At 43.9% G+C, this 26647-nt stretch overlaps 1 protein-coding gene across 2 annotated transcripts in view; it reads left to right on the top strand.

The window, feature by feature from the left end:
* The window catches only part of CACNA2D2 (calcium voltage-gated channel auxiliary subunit alpha2delta 2), a 259816-nt gene that overhangs the window by 111438 nt on the left and 121731 nt on the right, over positions 1-26647 (top strand). For both annotated transcript variants that reach the window (XM_073645132.1, XM_073645131.1), the window contains exon 3: positions 7962-8021. In XM_073645132.1, the coding sequence (XP_073501233.1) occupies positions 7962-8021 (60 nt within the window). The remainder of the gene's footprint in view (positions 1-7961; positions 8022-26647) is intronic.

The raw sequence follows: 26647 nt of genomic DNA, 5'->3' as shown, positions 1-26647 counted from the left end.
AAAGGAAAAAGTCTCAGATTTTGCAGAAAATCTTAACGCTCCGCGTCCTCGAGGTGAACGCAGACCGGACTCCTACACAGGGTGGGGGAGGGTGCAGGTTGTAACTACGGCAACACACAGGCCTGCAGCGGAGCTGTGGACACAAATCCAGAAGTCTTGATCCAAATTATTGGCAGACTTGTGTTGACGCAATAATAGAAATGTCCGTATAAGTGTATGCACCGCGAGGGCGCGTGCGGAGCGGCGGGAGGCAGGCCCCGCGAGGGCGCGTGCGGAGCGGCGGGAGGCAGGCCCCGCGAGGGCGCGTGCGGAGCGGCGGGAGGCAGGCCCCGCGAGGGCGCGTGCGGAGCGGCGGGAGGCAGGCCCCGCGAGGGCGCGTGCGGAGCGGCGGGAGGCAGGCCCCGCGGGGGCGCGTGCGGAGCGGCGGGAGGCAGGCCTCGCGAGGGCGCGTGCGGAGCGGCGGGAGGCAGGCCTCGCGAGGGCGCGTGCGGAGCGGCGGGAGGCAGGCCCCGCGAGGGCGCGTGCGGAGCGGCGGGAGGCAGGCCCCGCGAGGGCGCGTGCGGAGCGGCGGGAGGCAGGCCCCGCGAGGGCGCGTGCGGAGCGGCGGGAGGCAGGCCCCGCGAGGGCGCGTGCGGAGCGGCGGGAGGCAGGCCCCGCGAGGGCGCGTGCGGAGCGGCGGGAGGCAGGCCCCGCGGTTTCTGTGATCGGAGAGACGACACGGGATCATCCTGGTGGAGATATCCCGACCAGCTCGATCCCGGACGTACGGGCCGGCCGCGCTCCTATCCCAGTACTTCGCGTACCGCTTGGCGTCGCCCTGTGGCGTTACGGTGGGCGTCGTACCCTCTGTTCCCGTGTATCGCCCACAGCCCGAGCTGCCGGATTCCTGCTCAGCCCCAGTAATGACACGTACACCTTCCACCGCAGCACGTATCTAAGCAACCATTGTAAATGCTGCAGCTAATGTGACAAACCTCCACCGAGACCGGAGGATAAAGCACAGCGGGACTAACTGATAACAGCGAGCAACAGCACCACCCAGCGCTCATTCATCCAGAGTCATGTACAGCGTCTGCCATTACTGCAAGCATCCGAGTTATCGACCAAACCCTGCACAAGCCTCGAGCCGCCACTGCTGACAACCTGCCTGCATGGCCGGCGTGAGAGGGTGTCAGCCCGCCCCCTGGTGGTGACATCACTGGATCGTGTCGTGCATATTCCCGCACCCCTCACCCCATGCTCCTTGTAGGGGGCCTCCTTCAGATGTGTGCAGGTCTCGGGCCCCATGTTTGGGTTTCTGCTTCCTGAGTTTTCCTCCTGCTCTGGCAATGCCGGAGTTTAATCAGAGCTAATCAGAAAATTATGAGCTGCTGATTGCTGATTAGACTCCTAATGTTAATATAGTCAAGGAGACTCTCATCTGGGATATTTTAGGAGTCGGGTCCCTGTGGGATCCAACACGGGACAGGGCACGATGTCAAATCTCCCAAAAAGCAGGACTGGCGTTGTGGGGCGGCTGCAGGAGACGAGTCTTTGTTGGTGGCATTATTTGTAGCAGTGACAGGTTGTATATGTCAGTATCATCCGGTGCGGATCCGTGTGCCCTGTAATGTCCTTACACCACCACGGATGGGCGCTGGTGTCTGTAACCAGCACTGCCCACGTCACTGTAAGACCAAGACCCTCGTGTGCCTGCACTCATACATTCATCTGTACCATCTGCCCAAGGATGTGCCCCAACCACTGTCCATAGGGGTGCCTTTAGTGCTACCCATGGACGTGCCCATGCCATGGCCCATGGAGGTGCCTTTAGTTGTACCCATGAATGTGGCACATGAAGGTGCCTTTAGTGCTACCTATGGACTTGCCCATTTCATGGCCCATGTAAGTGCCTTTAGTGCTACCAATGGACGTGCCGATGCCATGGCCCATGGAGGTGCCTTTAGTGCTACTGATGACGGTGCCCATGTCGCAGCCCATCAGTAATACCTATGTAGATGCCCATCCCGTGCCCCAGGGGGGAGACTTTAGTGTTGCCCGTGGATGTGCCAATGCTGTGGTCCATGGAGGTGCCTTTAGTGCTACCTATGGACGTGCCCATGCCAATAGCTCGTAAGGTTGCCTTTAGTGCTACACATGGAGGTGCCTATGCAGCGGTCCATGGAGGTGCTGTTAGTGCTACATATGGATTTGCCCATGCTATAGCTCATAGGGTGCCTTTAGTGCTGCCCATGGAGGTGCCTTTAGTTGTACCCATGAATGTGGCCTTTGGAGGAGCCTTTAATGCTTCCCATGGATGTGCCAATGCTGTGGTCCATGGAGGTGCCTTTTGTGCTACCTATGGATGTGCCCATGCCATAGCTCATAGGGTTGCCTTTAGTGCTGCCCATGGAGGTGCCCATGCTGCAGCTCATGGAGGTGCCTTTAGTGCTACCTATGGATGTGTCCATGCAGCGGCCCATGGAGATGCCTTTAGTGCTGCCCATGGAGGTGCCCATGCTGCAGCTCATGGATGCTCACAAAGAATTTCTTATACCGCTGCCCAAGGCTATGCCCTTACTGCCATCCATGACTTTGCCCGTACAGTTACGCAAAGATGTGCCCATACTGCTGCGCACAGAGCGCCGCCCATGGCTGTGCTGTTCATACCGCTGCCCACAGCCTGGTTACAAGGTGCCCTAGACGTGGCATTCGGCACTTTTCTGCGGTGCGATTTCGGTGTTTCGGATTTACCTGTTTGCGCAGGAGAAGATGCCAGAGCCGGACTGGAGCGGCCTGTGGGGGTGCAGGACGGGGAGGGGCGCCGCCGCTCTCTGGAAAGGTCTGATCCTACATCCTGAGATTAGTTTTCCCCGTTTCTTCGTGACCTTTTTCCCTTTAAATAAAATCTATTGTATTAATTTTTCCATCAACGCGGCGACCGGAACACGGGAGATTGGGCTGGAAAAGGTCACATTCCGTGTAGCGGCAGAAACGCCGGCGACTTGATAGTTTGCGCCCGCGGCTGTTTGTATGATTTATTTTCTTTTTATTTATATATTTGGATTAAGAATATTATCTGCGCTGCTCCATGTACGGTCTGCAGAGCGCCGCGCGCCTCCACCTCGCTGTGCTAAGTCTGCTAACCCCTCACTGATCTCCTCTAAATGCTTTAATACAACCGCAGAGCGAGGGGCTGCGTGGCGCCGGGCCGCATCCAGAAGCACCGCACCGACACTGCACCACCGCGGGCTACACATGTAGCAGAGCTGAGCGCCGACCTGATCTCCAAATACCAGAAAAAACTCCAAATGACAGTGATAATGTAGAGATGTCACCTGCAGTCCTATGTAACACCACAGATAACACAGTGATAACTCTGAGTACAGATAATGTAGTAGATGTCACCTGCAGTCCTATGTAACACCACAGATAACACAGTGATTACTCTCTGAGTACAGATAATGTAGTAGATGTCACCTGCAGTCCTATGTAACACCACAGATAACACAGTGATATCTCTCTGAGTACAGATAATGTAGTAGATGTCACCTGCAGTCCTATGTAACACCACAGATAACACAGTGATTACTCTCTGAGTACAGATAATGTAGTAGATGTCACCTGTAGTCCTATGTAACACCACAGATAACACAGTGATAACTCTCTGAGTACAGAAAATGTAGTAGATGTCATCTGCAGTCCTATGTAACACCACAGATAACACAGTGATAACTCCCTGAGTACAGATAATGTAGTGATGTCACCTGCAGTCCTATGTAACACCACAGATAACACAGTGATAACTCTCTGAGTACAGGTAATGTAGTGATGTCACCTGAAGTCCTATGTAACACCACAGATAACACAGTGATAACTCTCTGAGTACAGATAATGTAGTAGATGTCACCTGAAGTCCTATGTAACACCACAGATAACACAGTGATATCTGTCTGAGTACAGATAATGTAGTAGATGTCACCTGCAGTCCTATGTAACACCACAGATAACACAGTGATAACTCTCTGAGTACAGATAATGTAGTAGATGTCACCTGCAGTCCTATGTAACACCACAGATAACACAGTGATGACTCTCTGAGTACAGATAATGTAGTAGATGTCACCTGCAGTCCTATGTAACACCACAGATAACACAGTGATAACTCTCTGAGTACAGATAATGTAGTAGATGTCACCTGCAGTCCTATGTAACACCACAGATAACACAGTGATAACTCTCTGAGTACAGATAATGTAGTAGATGCCACCTGCAGTCCTATGTAACACCACAGATAACACAGTGATAACTCACTGAGTACAGATAATGTAGTAGATGTCACCTGCAGTCCTATGTAACACCACAGATAACACAGTGATAACTCTCTGAGTACAGATAATGTAGTAGATGTCACCTGCAGTCCTATGTAACACCACAGATAACACAGTGATAACTCTCTGAGTACAGATAATGTAGTAGATGTCACCTGCAGTCCTATGTAACACCACAGATAACACAGTGATAACTCTCTGAGTACAGATAATGTAGTGATGTCACCTGCAGTCCCATGTAACACCACAGATAACACAGTGATAACTCTCTGAGTACAGATAATGTAGTAGATGTCACCTGCAGTCCTATGTAACACCACAGATAACACAGTGATAACTCTGAGTACAGATAATGTAGTAGATGTCACCTGCAGTCCTATGTAACACCACAGATAACACAATGATAACTCTCTGAGTACAGATAATGTAGTAGATGTCACCTGCAGTCCTATGTAACACACAGATAACACAGTGATAACTCTCTGAGTACAGATAATGTAGTAGATGTCACCTGCAGTCCTATGTAACACCACATATAACACAATGATAACTCTCTGAGTACAGATAATGTAGTAGATGTCACCTGCAGTCCTATGTAACACCACAGATAACACAATGATAACTCCCGGAGTACAGATAATGTAGTGGATGTCACATGCAGTCCTATGTAACACCACAGATAACACAGTGATAACTCTCTGAGTACAGATAATGTAGTAGATGTCACCTGCAGTCCTATGTAACACCACATATAACACAGTGATAACTCCCGGAGTACAGATAATGTAGTGGATGTCACATGCAGTCCTATGTAACACCACAGATAACACAGTGATAACTCTCTGAGTACAGATAATGTAGTAGATGTCACCTGCAGTCCTATGTAACACCACACATAACACAGTGATAACTCCTTGAGTACAGATAATGTAGTAGATGTCACCTGCAGTCCTATGTAACACCACAGATAACACAGTGATAACTCTCTGCGTACAGATAATGTAGTAGATGCCACCTGCAGTCCTATGTAACACCACAGATAACACAGTGATAACTCTCTGAGTACAGATAGTGTAGTAGATGTCACCTGCAGTCCTATGTAACACCACAGATAACACCGTGATAACTCCCTGAGTACAGATAATGTAGTGATGTCACCTGCAGTCCTATGTAACACCACAGATAACACAGTGATAACTCTGAGTACAGATAATGTAGTAGATGTCACCTGCAGTCCTATGTAACACCACAGATAACACAGTGATAACTCTCTGAGTACAGATAATGTAGTAGATGTCACCTGCAGTCCTATGTAACACCACAGATAACACAGTGATATCTCTCTGAGTACAGATAATGTAGTAGATGTCACCTGCAGTCCTATGTAACACCGCAGATAACACAGTGATAACTCTGAGTACAGATAATGTAGTAGATGTCACCTGCAGTCCTATGTAACACCACAGATAACACAGTGATAACTCCCTGAGTACAGATAATGCAGTAGATGTCATCTGCAGTCCTATGTAACACCACAGATAACACAGTGATAACTCTCTGAGTACAGATAATGCAGTAGATGTCACCTGCAGTCCTATGTAACACCACAGATAGCACAGTGATAACTCTCTGAGTACAGATAATGTAGTAGATGTCACCTGCAGTCCTATGTAACACCACAGATAGCACAGTGATAACTCTCTGAGTACAGATAATGTAGTAGATGTCACCTGCAGTCCTATGTAACACCACAGATAACACAGTGATAACTCTCTGAGTACAGATAATGCAGTAGATGTCACCTGCAGTCCTATGTAACACCACAGATAGCACAGTGATAACTCTCTGAGTACAGATAATGCAGTAGATGTCATCTGCAGTCCTATGTAACACCACAGATAACACAGTGATAACTCTCTGAGTACAGATAATGTAGTGGATGTCACCTGCAGTCCTATGTAACACCACAGATAACACAGTGATAACTCTCTGAGTACAGATAATGTAGTAGATGTCACCTGCAGTCCTATGTAACACCACAGATAGCACAGTGATAACTCTCTGAGTACAGATAATGTAGTAGATGTCACCTGCAGTCCTATGTAACACCACAGATAACACAGTGATAACTCTCTGAGTACAGATAATGTAGTAGATGTCACCTGCAGTCCTATGTAACATCACAGATAACACAGTGATAACTCTCTGAGTACAGATAATGTAGTAGATGTCACCTGCAGTCCTATGTAACACCACAGATAACACAGTGATAACTCTCTGAGTACAGATAATGTAGTAGATGTCACCTGCAGTCCTATGTAACACCACAGATAACACAGTGATAACTCTCTGAGTACAGATAATGTAGTAGATGTCACCTGCAGTCCTATGTAACACCACAGATAACACAGTGATAACTCTCTGAGTACAGATAATGTAGTAGATGTCACCTGCAGTCCTATGTAACATCACAGATAACACAGTGATAACTCTCTGAGTACAGATAATGTAGTAGATGTCACCTGCAGTCCTATGTAACACCACAGATAACACAGTGATAACTCTCTGAGTACAGATAATGTAGTAGATGTCACCTGCAGTCCTATGTAACACCACAGATAACACAGTGATAACTCTCTGACTACAGGTAATGTAGTGATGTCACCTGCAGTCCCATGTAACGCCTCTGTACTCCTGTCAGGGCTGTGTGGGTGCCTGTGCTGTGTATTGTTAGTGGCAGTCCTGTGTGGCGGTAAGTGCTCTGGCAGTGGAGGGGTTACCGCTGCCGTCAGTCACTGGCAGCTCCCGCTGTGCTCCACCACTTATTCCGCCCACAGACTATCCGCCTTTCAGGTGAAGCTTTTACTGCACAATTATTGCATGAGCCGCACGCGCTGACAGCCGCATCTGTGTGCAGCAGCTCGGCGCAAGGACGTGGCTGGTGCCCATGTGCCCGGATAGATGCAGGATGGCAGTAGAGCAGCGCCCTCCGCTGGGCAGCGCAGAGAACGAGGGCTTTCATACTGTGTTAATCTGACAGATTCGCTGGCACCTGTGACATTGGGTGTGGAGTAGTCCTCCTGTCTGAGGACTCTGCTGGGAGTTGTAGTCCGGTGTCGTTACTATGGTGCCTCCAGCTGTCCGTTATCGGTGTGGGGGCTCTCCTCTGCCGCGGGTGGGGCGCTGTTTCTGCGATGTCCTCGCCGTCCACGCGTCCAATGGCTGTGCATAGATCTAGATAGCTCTTGCAGGCGGCTCGGTGTGACGCTCTCACAGCTGCAGTGTCGTCACTAGTGAGAAGCGCAGAGTTTCTTTACACCCCCACAATCCCATGATCTGCAACACTCCCTATCTGGGAGGCCGATGACTCATGCCATCATGAACAAAATTCCAGAACTACAGTGAAGACTGACACATACACTGACTGACAACCACTGTGCTGCGGTAATGCTGCCCCCTGCTGGATGTCACCTCTGCTCCCTGTGTGGCCCCTAATATCTCCGGGTCATATTCAGTTATAGTAGGGAGCTGCTCTCTGCTCTGTTTTTGGGGGTACTAGGCTGTTGCTGACTCTAGGGGGCGCTTGTGGGTGTGATGTCGGGGTGCATGGTGCCGCTCTGCTGATCACCTCTTGTGGCTCTTGTCTTGCAGAGGTTGGCACGCGCTGCGGAGGAGTTTCAGAGGAGTCATCGCTGGCAGGATAACATCAGGGTAAGTGGCAGCGCCCGGCCCCCCGTGTGTTCAGCCTCTGTGTGCGCAGCAGGGTCCACAGACGTCTCCTCACCCCATCATCTCACAGCTTCTGGGTGTGACGGGGGCACCTCTATGTGGGACCCCCACAGCACTCAGATCTCCCTCTCCGGCCGTCCTTCTGCAGAGCTGCTCTGTGATCCCATTGTTTTCTTCCTCCTTCTCTTCATCCTCTTTTACTTCCTTTTTCTTGAATGTTCTCTTCCTCATTTTCTTATTTCATCTTTTACTTCCTTTTGTTTCTCATCCTGAAATTCTTTCCTCTTCTTCATCTTCACAAATTATTTTCCCTTTTCTTCTTTTTCCTTTCCCACCTTTCTTCTCTGTCCTCTTCTCCTTTTTCTTCTTTCCTTCTTCCTGTTTTACCTCTCCATTTGTTTTTTGCTTCTAATTCCTATTTTACTATTTTTTTCTCCCTCTTCCTTCTTTTTCTTTTTTACCTTCTTCTTTTTCATGTTCCTCCTCTTGTTTTGTTTTCTTCTTCCTCTTCACTTTTTCCTTTCTCTACCTTTTCTTCTCTCTTGCTACTTTTTCCTTTCACCCTCTTCATTTGCCTTCGTTTTCCTCTTGTCCATTTTCTCTTGTTCTTCTGTTCTTTTTCTTCTTATACATTCTTCCTGCTTTTTTTTCTTTCCTTCTCATCTTTCTTTCTTACATTTCTCTTCTCCTTTTTCATTCCCTTCTCCTTCCTTCTCTTCTTCCTCTGTACTTTTTCTTCTTCCCTCTTCTCCTTCCTTCTCTTCTTCCTCTGTACTTTTTCTTCTTCCCTCTTCTCCTTCCTTCTCTTCTTCCTCTGTACTTTTTCTTCTTCCCTCTTCTCCTTCCTTCTCTTCTTCCTCTGTACTTTTTCTTCTTCCCTCTTCTCCTTCCTTCTCTTCTTCCTCTGTACTTTTTCTTCTTCCCTCTTCTCCTTCCTTCTCGTCTTCCTCTATACTTTTTCTTCTTCCCTCTTCTCCTTCCATCTCTTCTTCCTCTGTACTTTTTCTTCTTCCCTCTTCTCCTTCCTTCTCTTCTTCCTCTGTACTTTTTCTTCTTCCCTCTTCTCCTTCCTTCTCTTCTTCCTCTGTACTTTTTCTTCTTCCCTCTTCTCCTTCCTTCTCTTCTTCCTCTGTACTTTTTCTTCTTACCTCTTCTCCTTCCTTCTCTTCTTCCTCTGTACTTTTTCTTCTTCCCTCTTCTCCTTCCTTCTCTTCTTCCTCTGTACTTTTTCTTCTTCCCTCTTCTCCTTCCTTCTCTTCTTCCTCTGTACTTTTTCTTCTTACCTCTTCTCCTTCCTTCTCTTCTTCCTCTGTACTTTTTCTTCTTACCTCTTCTCCTTCCTTCTCTTCTTCCTCTGTACTTTTTCTTCTTCCCTCTTCTCCTTCCTTCTCTTCTTCCTCTATACTTTTTCTTCTTCCCTCTTCTCCTTCCATCTCTTCTTCCTCTGTACTTTTTCTTCTTCCCTCTTCTCCTTCCTTCTCTTCTTCCTCTGTACTTTTTCTTCTTCCCTCTTCTCCTTCCTTCTCTTCTTCCTCTGTACTTTTTCTTCTTCCCTCTTCTCCTTCCTTCTCTTCTTCCTCTGTACTTTTTCTTCTTCCCTCTTCTCCTTCCTTCTCTTCTTCCTCTGTACTTTTTCTTCTTCCCTCTTCTCCTTCCTTCTCTTCTTCCTCTGTACTTTTTCTTCTTACCTCTTCTCCTTCCTTCTCTTCTTCCTCTGTACTTTTTCTTCTTACCTCTTCTCCTTCCTTCTCTTCTTCCTCTGTACTTTTTCTTCTTCCCTCTTCTCCTTCCTTCTCTTCTTCCTCTGTACTTTTTCTTCTTCCCTCTTCCCCTTCCTTCTCTTCTTCCTTCTCTTCCCCCCACCTCTTTCCTCTAGTTCTTCCTCGGCTTTATTCTCCTCTCATTCCTCTGCTCTCCCGGCTATTGCCTGATCTGATGAAGGCGGTAATTTGGATCAGGTTGTCATTGCCCGGTGTCGGCTCTCAGACATAGAAGCAGGAGGTGTGGAGGGTCCGCCATCACCGGAGGCTGCAGGGAGGAGAGGAGATCTTCAGCCTCCGCTGCCAGCATCATGCCGAGGTCAGACCGCTGATTCCCATCCACGTCTCACCGTTACACATGTATGCGGGAAGATGGCGGCCGGGACCCGGAGGGAGCGCTGGGGGTCTCAGGCGGCGATCAGCTCACATTACCAATCCCATATTTTTATGGCACAGTTATTGGAGACGCGGCAGAAATATTCAAGGTTTGATTTCAGACGTGACGGATTTCACAATTTTACATTAACCCTTTCATTTTGGAAAGCTTTGTCATGTGGTTTCCAAGCTGACGTCGGCCCCCCGAGCTGCTGCACTTTTCCCCGGTCTCCGGGTTTATCCACGTTTTCTTGTTCCTGCATTAATCTCATACGTTCCACGTTCCCGAACTCTGAGTCCCTTCTTCACTACTGCGATTGGAGCAGCTGTTACCATCCAGCCTTTGTGGGGTTAAGGAGTCTCGGCCTCCGCGCTCAGTATACTCCTCTATCTGGGATGGTGGCTGGAACTGATAAATCACCGCCATATAGTGCCCCCCCCCCGATAATGAGGATCGATCTGCCAATGTCTGCTGTCCACACTTCAGTATAAAGCGTTTGATAAGCGAGTGGAGCACACAAGCACCTCGCGGGCAGACCCCGATACCGGAATTAAAGGGCTATTACCACAATGGCAATATTATTCTATGACTCTCATGATCTGCACAACTATTGCTAAAATCCACTACGAGCCCAACATAAGGTTTCTTTCTTGTACCAGAGCAGAGCCGAGTATAGCAGAGCCGAGCTGAGCTGTGCTGAGTATAGCAGAGCCGAGCTGAGCTGTGCTGAGCATAGCAGAGCCGAGCTGAGCTATGCTGAGTATAGCATAGCAGAGCTGAGCTGTGCTGAGTATAGCATAGCAGAGCTGAACTGTGCTGAGTATAGCATAGCAGAGCTGAGCTGTGCTGAGTATAGCATAGCAGAGCTGAGCTGTGCTGAGTATAGCATAGCAGAGCACAGATGAGCAGAGCAGAGCTGTGCTACAACCCAGCTGTCAGATGTTTATTAGGATCATTAGATCCATCTATGCTCAAACAGCAGCATTAGTACTCCTGGAGAGCAGATCTGTTGGTAATGGAGGGAGCTTTAAGCCCGGGGTGGGGGCTTCATTAGGGGGTGATGGCAGAAAATCACTACAGATTTAAAAATGGATTGTAATGGCCAAATGATTAACCCTGTGTGTACAGAAATCTTTATGATTTGGGAATATCCCTTTAAGTGCCCTGACGCCGATCTAGTGGTCACTAACCAGGGACCTGCTGTGACTTGTATTACTCCCATTGCAGCACATGTCACGCCATTTATTATCCTCCAGTCACACCCAGAGCTGCATCTATAACCCTGCAGGCTGCTAATAGGAGTCCATCAGTGCTGTGCTGCCAGCTGATTCTGTGCAGTCATTTCTCTGTACGTCTCAGCATTGGGGGCTCTACGCTTGGATAATGCTGCCCCCACTGCTACTCGCTCATGATCTGCTGTACACCCGACTAGTGAATGAGCCTCAATGTCCCCCAAAATGGAGGCACGTTCTGTGCAGACACTGAAGCAGCAGTGGGTGCACAGAGGTGTAGCGTCATTCAGCATGCTGGCTAGCAGAATTGTGAATGCAGCTCTGGGTGTGTCTTCAGTTTGTTACTGGCTGTTCTGGGGCTCTTGCATTTATTTGTGCTGGGACTTGTAGTGTCACAACAGATAAAAATGAAGCCATTTAAGCAAATAAAAAAAAAAAGCTAATGTTCATTCCTCCATTCGCTGCCAGGATGCCATGACATGATCACCCCCTTGCCCGGCTTTGATGGCTTGGCAGCGCCGTGCCCTCCCTCTCCTGCTCTGATTGAGGCTCCATCCAGATGTCCTGCGCCCCCTCCTCCACCGATCATCATGCAGATCCTGCCAGCCCCGGCCCCACATCTTCTCATTGCCCAGTGCAGACAGATGGCCGAGAGGTGTAATGTGCTGCAGAGCCATAGCCGCATCCTCACCTCGCGCCCCCCGCCGCCCCCGCTCTGATTACAGCCCCCTGCATGGCTGCTCACTGATTGCTTCAAGGTTGTTAGGAAGGGGACAGAGCGTGGCCCGCGGACCCCGAGCGCGGCCCCCGGCCCCCCGAGCGCAGCTCCCGGACCCCAAACACTCCTGAGCTCCATGGGAATTTTAGGTAAACTGCCTCAGATGCGATATCGCATGAACCTCGCGGTAATCTCCATTTTCACAGACGCGGATCATTCTCCTCCCGTCCTCCCGACTCGGCTTTTTCATCTTAAGTCGCCAAAGGAATGTTTATTTTAATGACTACGGTGATAATAAACTCGTCCGTCCACGACGGCTGAGAATGATCCTGCGCCGCCGCCCCGTTTACTCTGCGACGTTCCGCTCGTCATTACCCTTCCTCCATCGTAAGTGCCGCCGGATAAATCTGCCCAGGAGAAAGTGCAACCATGGAAAGACTTTACTATGTACTGGGTTTATTATCACTTTATAATCATAAGAGAATTATAGCTGCATCTACATTGTTTCCTCTCTGCGCTGTGAAGCGGACGTCCATCTGTACAGATCAGAAAACCATTGTCCCGATGTAAAGCTTCAACTCATCTGCATACACCTTGAGTTACATGACAGACATGAGCCACTAGGGGGAGCTCCCTGTATACACAGATACATGATAAGATTCTGTCTGCAGCCACCACTAGGGGGAGCTCCCTGTATACAGAGATACATGATAAGATACTGTCTGCAGTCACCACTAGGGGGAGCTCCCTGTATACAGAGATAGATGATAAGATTCTATCTGCAGCCACCACTAGGGGGAGCTCCCTGTATACAGAGATACATGATAAGATTCTGTTTGCAGCCACCACTAGGGGGAGCTCCCTGTATACAGAGATACATGATAAGATTCTGTCTGCAGCCACCACTAGGGGGAGCTCCCTGTATACAGAGATACATGATAAGATTCTGTCTGCAGCCACCACTAGGGGGAGCTCCCTGTATACAGAGATACATGATAAGATTCTGTCTGCAGCCACCACTAGGGGGAGCTCCCTGTATACAGAGATACATGATAAGATTCTGTCTGCAGCCACCACTAGGGGGAGCTCCCTTTATACAGAGATACATGATAAGATCCTGTCTGCAGTCACCACTAGGGGGAGCTCCCTGTATGCAGAGATACATGATAAGATTCTGTCTGCAGCCACCACTAGGGGGAGCTCCCTGTATACAGAGATACATGATAAGATCCTGTCTGCATCCACCACTAGGGGGAGCTCCCTGTATACAGAGATACATGAGAAGATCCTGTCTGCAGCCACCACTAGGGGGAGCTTCCTGTATACAGAGATACATGATAAGATCCTGTCTGCAGCCACCACTAGGGGGAGCTCCCTGTATACAGGGATACATGATAAGATCCTGTCTGCAGCTACCACTACTGGAAGCTCCCTGTATGCAGAGATGCATGATAAGATTCTGTCTGCAGCCACCACTAGGGGGAGCTCCCTGTATACAGAGATACATGATAAGATCCTGTCTGCAGCCACCACTAGGGGGAGCTCCCTGTATACAGAGATACATGATAAGATCCTGTCTGCAGCCACCACTAGGGGGAGCTCCCTGTATACAGAGATACATGATAAGATCCTGTCTGCAGCCACCACTAGGGGGAGCTCCGTGTACACAGAGATACATGATGAGATTCTGTCTGCAGTCACCACTAGGGGGAGCTCCCTGTATACAGAGATACATGATAAGATTCTGTCTGCAGCCACCACTAGGGGGAGCTCCCTGTATACAGAGATACATGATATGATTCTGTCTGCAGTCATCACTAGGGGGAGCTCCCTGTATACAGAGATGCATGATAAGATCCTGTCTGCAGCCACCACTAGGGGAGCTCCCTGTATACAGAGATACATGATAAGATCCTGTCTGCAGCCACCACTAGAGGGAGCTCCCTGTATACAGAGATACATGATAAGATTCTGTCTGCAGCCACCACTAGGGGGAGCTCCCTGTGTACAGAGATACATGATAAGATTCTGTCTGTAGTCACCACTAGGGGGAGCTCCCTGTATACAGAGATACATGATATGATTCTGTCTGCAGTCACCACTAGGAGGAGCTCCCTGTATACAGAGATACATGATAAGATCCAGTCTGCAGTCACCTCTAGGGGGAGCTCCCAGTATACAGAGATACATGATAAGATCCTGTCTGCAGCCACCACTAGGGGGAGCTCCCTGTATACAGAGATACATGATAAGATCCTGTCTGCTGCCTCCTCTAGGGAGAGCTCCCTGTACACAGAGATACATGATGAGATTCTGTCTGCAGTCACCACTAGGGGGAACTCCCTGTATACAGAGATACATGATAAGATCCTGTCTGCAGCCACCACTAGGGGGAGCCCCCTGTATACAGAGATGCATGATAAGATCCTATCTGCAGCCACCACTAGGGGGAGCTCCCTGTATACAGAGATACATGATAAGATCCTTTCTGCAGCCACCACTAGGGGGAGCTCCCTGTATACAGAGATACATGATAAGATCCTTTCTGCAGCCACCACTAGGGGGAGCTCCCTGTATACAGAGATACATGATAAGATACTGTCTGCAGCCACCACTAGGGGGAACTCCCTGTATACAGAGGTACATGATAAGATCCTGTCTGCAGCCACCACTAGAGGGAGCTCCCTGTATACAGAGATGCATGATAAGATCCTATCTGCAGCCACCACTAGGGGGAGCTCCCTGTATACAGAGATACATGATAAGATCCTTTCTGCAGCCACCACTAGGGGGAGCTCCCTGTATACAGAGATACATGATAAGATCCTTTCTGCAGCCACCACTAGGGGGAGCTCCTTGTATACAGAGATACATGATAAGATTTTGTCTGCAGCCACCACTAGAGGGAGCTCCCTGTATACAGAGATACATGATAAGATCCTGTCCGCAGCCACCACTAGGAGGAGCTCCCTGTATACAGAGATATATGATAAGATCCTGTCTGCAGCCACCACTAGGGGGAGCTCCCTGTATACAGAGATATATGATAAGGTCCTGTCTGCAGCCACCACTAGGAGGAGCTCCCTGTATACAGAGATACATGATAAGATCCTGTCTGCAGCCACCACTAGAGGGAGCTCCCTGTATACAGAGATGCATGATAAGATCCTATCTGCAGCCACCACTAGGAGGAGCTCCCTGTATACAGAGGTACATGATAAGATCCTGTCTGCAGCCACCACTAGAGGGAGCTCCCTGTATACAGAGATGCATGATAAGATCCTATCTGCAGCCACCACTAGGGGGAGCTCCCTGTATACAGAGATACATGATAAGATCCTTTCTGCAGCCACCACTAGGGGGAGCTCCCTGTATACAGAGATACATGATAAGATCCTTTCTGCAGCCACCACTAGGGGGAGCTCCTTGTATACAGAGATACATGATAAGATTTTGTCTGCAGCCACCACTAGAGGGAGCTCCCTGTATACAGAGATACATGATAAGATCCTGTCCGCAGCCACCACTAGGAGGAGCTCCCTGTATACAGAGATATATGATAAGATCCTGTCTGCAGCCAACACTAGGGGGAGCTCCCTGTATACAGAGATATATGATAAGGTCCTGTCTGCAGCCACCACTAGGGGGAGCTCCCTGTATACAGAGGTACATGATAAGATCCTGTCTGCAGCCACCACTAGGAGGAGCTCCCTGTATACAGAGATATATGATAAGATCCTGTCTGCAGCCACCACTAGGGGGAGCTCCCTGTATACAGAGATATATGATAAGGTCCTGTCTGCAGCCACCACTAGGAGGAGCTCCCTGTATACAGAGATACATGATAAGATTCTGTCTGCAGCCACCACTAGGGGGAGCTCCCTGTATACAGAGATACATGATTAGATCCTGTCTGCAGTCACCACTAGGGGGAGCTCCCTGTATACAGAGATACATGATAAGATCCTGTCTGCATCCACCACTAGGGGGAGCTCCCTGTATACAGAGATACATGATAAGATTCTGTCTGCAGCCACCACTAGGGAGAAGTCCCTGTATACAGAGATACATGATAAGATTCTGTCTGCAGTCACCACTAGGGGGAGCTCCCTGTATACAGAGATACATGATAAGATCCTGTCTGCATCCACCACTAGGGGGAGCTCCCTGTATACAGAGATACATGATAAGATTCTGTCTGCAGTCACCACTAGGGGGAGCTCCCTGTATACAGAGATACATGATAAGATTCTGTCTGCAGCCACCACTAGGGGGAGCTCCCTGTATACAGATATACATGATAAGATCCTGTCTGCAGCCACCACTAGGGGGAGCTTCCTGTATACAGAGATACATGATAGATCCTGTCTGCAGCCACCACTAGGGGGAGCTCCCTGTATACAGAGATACATGATAAGATTCTGTCTGCAGCCACCACGAGGGGGAGCTCCCTGTATACAGATATACATGATAAGATGCTGTCTGCAGCCACCACTAGGGGGAGCTCCCTGTATACAGAGTTACATGATAGATCCTGTCTGCAGCCACCACTAGGGGGAGCTCCCTGTAAACAGAGATACATGATAAGATTCTGTCTGCAGTCACCACTAAGGGGAGCTCCCTGTATACAGAGATACATGATAAGATTCTGTCTGCAGCCACCACTAGGGGGAGCTCCCTGTATACAGATATACATGATAAGATCCTGTCTGCAGTCACCACTAGGGGGAGCTCCCTGTATACAGAGATACATGATAAGATTCTGTCTGCAGCCACCACTAGGGAGAGCTCCCTGTATACAGAGATACATGATAAGATTCTGTCTGCAGCCACCACTAGGGGGAGCTCCCTGTATACAGAGTTACATGATAGATCCTGTCTGCATCCACCACTAGGGGGAGCTCCCTGTATACAGAGATACATGATAAGATCCTGTCTACAGCCACCAATAGGGGGAGCTCCTTGTATACAGAGATACATGATAAGATTCTGTCTGCAGCCACCACTAGGGGGAGCTCCCTGTATGCAGAGATACATGATAAGATTCTGTCTGCAGTGACCACTAGGGGGAGCTCCCTGTATACAGAGATACATGATAAGATTCTGTCTGCATCCACCACTAGGGGGAGCTCCCTGTATACAGAGATACATGATAAGATCCTATCTGCAGCCACCACTAGGGGGAGCTTCCTGTATACAGAGATACATGATAAGATCCTGTCTGCAGACACCACTAGGGGGAGCTCCCTGTATACAGAGATACATGATAAGATTCTGTCTGCAGTCACCACTAGGGGGAGCTCCCTGTATACAGAGATACATGATAAGATCCAGTCTGCAGCCACCACTAGGGGGAGCTCCCTGTATACAGAGATACATGATAAGATTCTGTCTGCAGCCACCACTAGGGGGAGCTCCCTGTATACAGAGATACATGATAAGATTCTGTCTGCATCCACCACTAGGGGGAGCTCCCTGTATACAGAGATACATGATAAGATCCTATCTGCAGCCACCACTAGGGGGAGCTTCCTGTATACAGAGATACATGATAAGATCCTGTCTGCAGACACCACTAGGGGGAGCTCCCTGTATACAGAGATACATGATAAGATTCTGTCTGCAGTCACCACTAGGGGGAGCTCCCTGTATACAGAGATACATGATAAGATTCTGTCTGCATCCACCACTAGGGGGAGCTCCCTGTATACAGAGATACATGATAAGATCCTGTCTGCATCCACCACTAGGGGGAGCTCCCTGTATACAGAGATACATGATAAGATCCTGTCTGCATCCACCACTAGGGGGGGCTCCCTGTATACAGAGATACATGATAAGATTCTGTCTGCAGTCACCACTAGGGGGAGCTCCCTGTATACAGAGATACATGATAAGATTCTGTCTGCAGCCACCACTAGGGGGAGCTCCCTGTATACAGAGATACATGATAAGATCCTGTCTGCAGCCACCACTAGTGGGAGCTCCCTGAACACAGGTACAGGATAAGGCTGTTGCCTGCGCTGAAATTACAACTCCTATAATGCAATGGGGCAATGTTCTCTGCACGGTGGGATCTCATGTAAGTCGTCTCTCACTGTCTGAACTGCAGCCAGTAGAATTGTGAATGCAGCTCTGGATGTGACTGTCGGTAAGGAAAGACAGGGGCAAAGGAAAGTCTCATCTGTGGCAATGATGTGATCGGCTGCTGCAGCACCTCTTCCTTTACATCTGTGCTGGGTGGATCAAGCTAAGAGCTGTGCTACAGCGGGTGACCCCCGCATCTCTCGCCCTGGGGCCCCTCCGTTTTCTTTGAGACCTTTGCTTGGTTTGAAGCTGGCGCTGACGTCGGGGCAGCGCTGGGCACAGTGTCCAGACACTTGGCTCCGCAGAGCAGATGGCGGCTGTCTGGGTGTGTGTGCCAGGCTCACAGAATGACGGGGGTGTGCGCTCTGACATCTCATCTTACCAGCAATGTTCACACTGCGCCAATGTGTAGAGGAAAATACAGATGGAAAAGTGTAACAATGGCTGGGTGACATGTGCCGGCAGCAGTCCTATCACGTCCCTGCCTCCCCACTTCTTCCTCTTAGAAATCAATGGTCACATTTTAGTTTAACGCTGGTGATAGTCTGACCATTCACCTTCAGATCTGGAGACTCAACCTTCATTGCTCAGGGATCGGACACGTCCAGATCTAATGATCTGTGCTAAAAAGCGTCGTCACGTGAGCGCCAGCCGCAGGCACCTAGTGGGGTAAATCTGCGTCACTCCGATTCCGTCTGATGGAACGTTCTGTCCCGAGGATGCGGCAATCTCATAATTAGACTAAGCCGACGCTACAGGCGAAGAGTGACAGGTCAGCGTCTAGCATCAGTACATGTGATAAACTGCATAACTGCTGTAATACTGCCCCCTATGTACAAGAATATAACTACTATAATACTGCCCCTATGTACAAGAATATAACTACTATAATACTGCCCCCTATGTGCAGGAATATAACTACTATAATACTGCCCCCTATGTACAAGAATATAACTACTATAATACTGCTCCTATGTACAAGAATATAACTACTATAATACTGTCCCTATGTACAAGAATATAACTACTATAATACTGCTCCTATGTACAAGAATATAACTACTATAATACTGCTCCTATGTACAAGAATATAACTACTATAATACTGCTCCTATGTACAAGAATATAACTACTATAATACTGCTCCTATGTACAAGAATATAACTACTATAATACTGCTCCTATGTACAAGAATATAACTACTATAATACTGCTCCTATGTACAAGAATATAACTACTATAATACTGCTCCTATGTACAAGAATATAACTACTATAATACTGCTCCTATGTACAAGAATATAACTACTATAATACTGCTCCTATGTACAAGAATATAACTACTATAATACTGCCCCCTATGTACAAGAATATAACTACTATAATACTGCCCCCTATGTACAAGAATATAACTACTATAATACTGCTCCTATGTACAAGAATATAACTACTATAATACTGCTCCTATGTACAAGAATATAACTACTATAATACTGCCCCCTATGTACAAGAATATAACTACTATAATACTGCCCCCTATGTACAAGAATATAACTACTATAATACTGCCCCCTATGTACAAGAATATAACTACTATAATACTGCTCCTATGTACAAGAATATAACTACTATAATACTGCTCCTATGTACAAGAATATAACTACTATAATACTGCTCCTATGTACAAGAATATAACTACTATAATACTGCCCCCTATGTACAAGAATATAACTACTATAATACTGCCCCCTATGGACAAGAATATAACTACTATAATACTGCCCCTATGTACAAGAATATAACTACTATAATACTGCTCCTTTGTACAAGAATATAACTACTATAATACTGCCCCCTATGTACAAGAATATAACTACTATAATACTGCCCCTATGTACAAGAATATAACTACTATAATACTGCCCCTATGTACAAGAATATAACTACTATAATACTGCTCCTATGTACAAGAGTATAACTACTATAATACTGCTCCTATGTACAAGAATATAACTACTATAATACTGCTCCTATGTACAAGAATAAAACTACTATAATACTGCTCCTATTTACAAGAGTATAACTACTATAATACTGCTCCTATGTACAAGAATATAACTACTATAATACTGCTCCTATGTACAAGAATATAACTACTATAATACTGCCCCCCATGTACAAGAATATAACTACTATAATACTGCTCCTATGTACAAGAATATAACTACTATAATACTGCCCCCTATGTACAAGAATATAACTACTATAATACTGCTATGTACAAGAATATAACTACTATAATACTGCCCCCTATGTACAAGAATATAACTACTATAATACTGCCCCCTATGGACAAGAATATAACTACTATAATACTGCCCCCATGTACAAGAATATAACTACTATAATACTGCTCCTATGTACAAGAATATAACTACTATAATACTGCCCCCTATGTACAAGAATATAACTACTATAATACTGCCCCTATGTACAAGAATATAACTACTATAATACTGCCCCTATGTACAAGAATATAACTACTATAATACTGCCCCTATGTACAAGAATATAACTACTATAATACTGCTCCTATATACAAGAATATAACTACTATAATACTGCCCCCTATGTACAAGAATATAACTACTATAATACTGCTATGTACAAGAATATAACTACTATAATACTGCCCCCTATGTACAAGAATATAACTACTATAATACTGCTCCTATGTACAAGAATATAACTACTATAATACTGCTCCCTATGTACAAGAATATAACTACTATAATACTGCTCCTATGTACAAGAATATAACTACTATAATACTGCTCCTATGTACAAGAATATAACTACTATAATACTGCTCCTATGTACAGACTATAACTACTATAATACTGCTCCTATGTACAAGAATATAACTACTATAATACTGCTCCTATGTACAAGAATATAACTACTATAATACTGCCCCTATGTACAAGAGTATAACTACTATAATACTGCCCCCTATGTACAAGAATATAACTACTATAATACTGCTCCTATGTACAAGAGTATAACTACTATAATACTGCTCCTATGTACAAGAATATAACTACTATAATACTGCCCCTATGTACAAGAATATAACTACTATAATACTGCTCCTATATACAAGAATATAACTACTATAATACTGCCCCCTATGTACAAGAATATAACTACTATAATACTGCTATGTACAAGAATATAACTACTATAATACTGCCCCCTATGTACAAGAATATAACTACTATAATACTGCTCCTATGTACAAGAATATAACTACTATAATACTGCTCCCTATGTACAAGAATATAACTACTATAATACTGCTCCTATGTACAAGAATATAACTACTATAATACTGCTCCTATGTACAAGAATATAACTACTATAATACTGCTCCTATGTACAGACTATAACTACTATAATACTGCTCCTATGTACAGGAATATAACTACTATAATACTGCTCCCTATGTACAAGAATATAACTACTATAATACTGCCCCCTATGGACAAGAATATAACTGCTATAATACTGCCCCTATGTACAAGAATATAACTACTATAATACTGCTCCTATGTACAAGAATATAACTACTATAATACTGCCCCCTATGTACAAGAATATAACTACTATAATACTGCCCCTATGTACAAGAATATAACTACTATAATACTGCCCCTATGTACAAGAATATAACTACTATAATACTGCCCCTATGTACAAGAATATAACTACTATAATACTGCTCCTATATACAAGAATATAACTACTATAATACTGCCCCCTATGTACAAGAATATAACTACTATAATACTGCTATGTACAAGAATATAACTACTATAATACTGCCCCCTATGTACAAGAATATAACTACTATAATACTGCTCCTATGTACAAGAATATAACTACTATAATACTGCTCCCTATGTACAAGAATATAACTACTATAATACTGCTCCTATGTACAAGAATATAACTACTATAATACTGCTCCTATGTACAAGAATATAACTACTATAATACTGCTCCTATGTACAGACTATAACTACTATAATACTGCTCCTATGTACAAGAATATAACTACTATAATACTGCTCCTATGTACAAGAATATAACTACTATAATACTGCCCCTATGTACAAGAGTATAACTACTATAATACTGCCCCCTATGTACAAGAATATAACTACTATAATACTGCTCCTATGTACAAGAGTATAACTACTATAATACTGCTCCTATGTACAAGAGTATAACTACTATAATACTGCCCCTATGTACAAGAATATAACTACTATAATACTGCCCCTATGTACAAGAATATAACTACTATAATACTGCTCCTATGTACAAGAGTATAACTACTATAATACTGCCCCTATGTACAAGAATATAACTACTATAATACTGCTCCTATGTACAAGAATATAACTACTATAATACTGCCCCTATGTACAAGAATATAACTACTATAATACTGCTCCTATATACAAGAATATAACTACTATAATACTGCCCCCTATGTACAAGAATATAACTAATATAATACTGCTATGTACAAGAATATAACTACTATAATACTGCCCCCTATGTACAAGAATATAACTACTATAATACTGCTCCTATGTACAAGAATATAACTACTATAATATTGCTCCTATGTACAAGAATATAACTACTATAATACTGCTCCTATGTACAGACTATAACTACTATAATACTGCTCCTATGTACAAGAATATAACTACTATAATACTGCTCCTATGTACAAGAATATAACTACTATAATACTGCCCCTATGTACAAGAGTATAACTACTATAATACTGCCCCCTATGTACAAGAATATAACTACTATAATACTGCTCCTATGTACAAGAGTATAACTACTATAATACTGCCCCCTATGTACAAGAATATAACTACTATAATACTGCCCCCTATGTACAAGAATATAACTACTATAATACTGCTCCTATGTACAAGAGTATAACTACTATAATACTGCCCCTATGTACAAGAGTATAACTACTATAATACTGCCCCCTATGTACAAGAATATAACTACTATAATACTGCTCCTATGTACAAGAGTATAACTACTATAATACTGCTCCTATGTACAAGAATATAACTACTATAATACTGCTCCTATATACAAGAATATAACTACTATAATACTGCCCCCTATGTACAAGAATATAACTACTATAATACTGCTATGTACAAGAATATAACTACTATAATACTGCCCCCTATGTACAAGAATATAACTACTATAATACTGCTCCTATGTACAAGAATATAACTACTATAATACTGCTCCCTATGTACAAGAATATAACTACTATAATACTGCTCCTATGTACAAGAATATAACTACTATAATACTGCTCCTATGTACAAGAATATAACTACTATAATACTGCTCCTATGTACAGACTATAACTACTATAATACTGCTCCTATGTACAGGAATATAACTACTATAATACTGCTCCCTATGTACAAGAATATAACTACTATAATACTGCTCCTATGTACAAGAATATAACTACTATAATACTGCTCCTATGTACAAGAATATAACTACTAGAATACTGCTCCTATGTACAAGAATATAACTACTATAATACTGCTCCCTATGTAGAAGAATATAACTACTATAATACTGCCCCCTATGTACAAGAATATAACTACTATAATACTGCCCCTATGTACAAGAATATAACTACTATAATACTGCCCCTATGTACAAGAATATAACTACTATAATACTGCTCCTATGTACAAGAATATAACTACTATAATACTGCCCCTATGTACAGGAATATAACTACTATAATACTGCCCCCTATGTGCAAGAATATAACTACTATAATACTGCCCCTATGTACAAGAATATAGCTACTATAATACTGCCCCTATGTACAAGAATATAACTACTATAATACTGCCCCCTATGTACAAGAATATAACTACTATAATACTGCCCCTATGTACAGGAATATAACTACTATAATACTGCCCCTATGTACAAGAATATAAATACTATAATACTGCCCTTATGTACAAGAATATAACTACTATAATACTGCCCCTATGTACAAGAATATAACTACTATAATACTGCTCCTATGTACGAGAATATAACTACTATAATACTGCTCCTATGTACAAGAATATAACTACTATAATACTGCTCCTATGTACAAGAATATAACTACTATAATACTGCCCCTATGTACAAGAATATAACTACTATAATACTGCTCCCTATGTACAAGAATATAACTACTATAATACTGCTCCCTATGTACAAGAATATAACTACTATAATACTGCTGCTATGTACAAGAATATAACTACTATAATACTGCTGCTATGTACAAGAATATAACTACTATAATACTGCTCCTATGTACAAGAGTATAACTACTATAATACTGCTCCTATGTACAAGAATATAACTACTATAATACTGCTCCTATGTACAAGAATATAACTACTATAATACTGCTCTTATGTACAAGAATATAACTACTATAATACTGCCCCCTATGTACAAGAATATAACTACTATAATACTGCCCCCTATGGACAAGAATATAACTACTATAATACTGCCCCTATGTACAAGAATATAACTACTATAATACTGCTCCTATGTACAAGAATATAACTACTATAATACTGCCCCCTATGTACAAGAATATAACTACTATAATACTGCCCCTATGTACAAGAATATAACTACTATAATACTGCCCCTATGTACAAGAATATAACTACTATAATACTGCTCCTATGTACAAGAGTATAACTGCTATAATACTGCTCCTATGTACAAGAGTATAACTACTATAATACTGCTCCTATGTACAAGAATATAACTACTATAATACTGCCCCTATGTACAAGAATATAACTACTATAATACTGCCCCTATGTACAAGAATATAACTACTATAATACTGCTCCTATGTACAAGAATATAACTACTATAATACTGCTCCTATGTACAAGAGTATAACTACTATAATACTGCTCCTATGTACAAGAATATAACTACTATAATACTGCTCCTATGTACAAGAATATAACTACTATAATACTGCCCCCCATGTACAAGAATATAACTATTATAATACTGCTCCTATGTACAAGAATATAGCTACTATAATACTGCCCCCTATGTACAAGAATATAACTACTATAATACTGCTCCTATGTACAAGAATATATCTGCTATAATACTGCTCCTTTGTACAAGAATATAACTACTATAATACTGCTGCTATGTACAAGAATATAACTACTATAATACTGCTCCTATGTACAAGAATATAACTACTAGAATACTGCTCCTATTTACAAGAATATAACTACTATAATACTGCCCCTATGTACAAGAATATAACTACTAGAATACTGCTCCTATGTACAGACTATAACTATTATAATACTGCTCCTATGTACAAGAATATAACTACTATAATACTGCTCCCTATGTACAAGAATATAACTACTATAATACTACTCCTATGTACAAGAATATAACTACTATAATACTGCTCCTATGTACAAGAGTATAACTACTTTAATACTGCTCCTATGTACAAGAATATACCTACTATAATACTGCCCCTATGTACAAGAATATAACTACTATAATACTGCTCCTATGTACAAGAATATAACTACTATAATACTGCCCCCTATGTACAAGAATATAACTACTATAATTCTGCTCCTATGTACAAGAATATAACTACTATAATACTGCTCCTATGTACAAGAATATAACTGCTATAATACTGCTCCTATGTACAAGAATATAACTACTATAATACTGCTCCTATGTACAAGAATATAACTACTATAATACTGCTTCTATGTACAAGAATATAACTACTATAATACTGCTCCTATGTACAAGAATATAACTACTATAATACTGCCCCTATGTAGAAGAATATAACTACTATAATACTGCTCCTATGTACAAGAATATAACTACTATAATACTGCCCCCTATGTACAAGAATATAACTACTATAATACTGCCCCTATGTAGAAGAATATAACTACTATAATACTGCTCCTATGTACAAGAATATAACTACTATAATACTGCCCCTATGTAGAAGAATATAACTACTATAATACTTCTCCCTATGTACAAGAATATAACTACTATAATACTGCTCCTATGTACAATAATATAACTACCATAATACTACCCCTATGTACAAGAATATAACTACTATAATACTGCCCCTATGTACAAGAATATAACTACTATAATACTGCTCCTATGTACAAGAATATAACTACTATACTACTGCCCCTATGTACAAGAATAGAACTACTATAATACTTCTCCTATGTACAAGAATAT

Source organism: Phyllobates terribilis, unplaced genomic scaffold (genome assembly GCF_046119375.1).
Source record: "Phyllobates terribilis strain yellow unplaced genomic scaffold, ASM4611937v1 Scaffold_8__6_contigs__length_399053987, whole genome shotgun sequence".
NCBI classification, from domain to species: Eukaryota; Metazoa; Chordata; class Amphibia; order Anura; family Dendrobatidae; genus Phyllobates; species Phyllobates terribilis.
The sequence above is the reverse complement of the archived record's forward strand: the minus strand, read 5'-3'. Positions and strand labels throughout refer to the sequence as shown.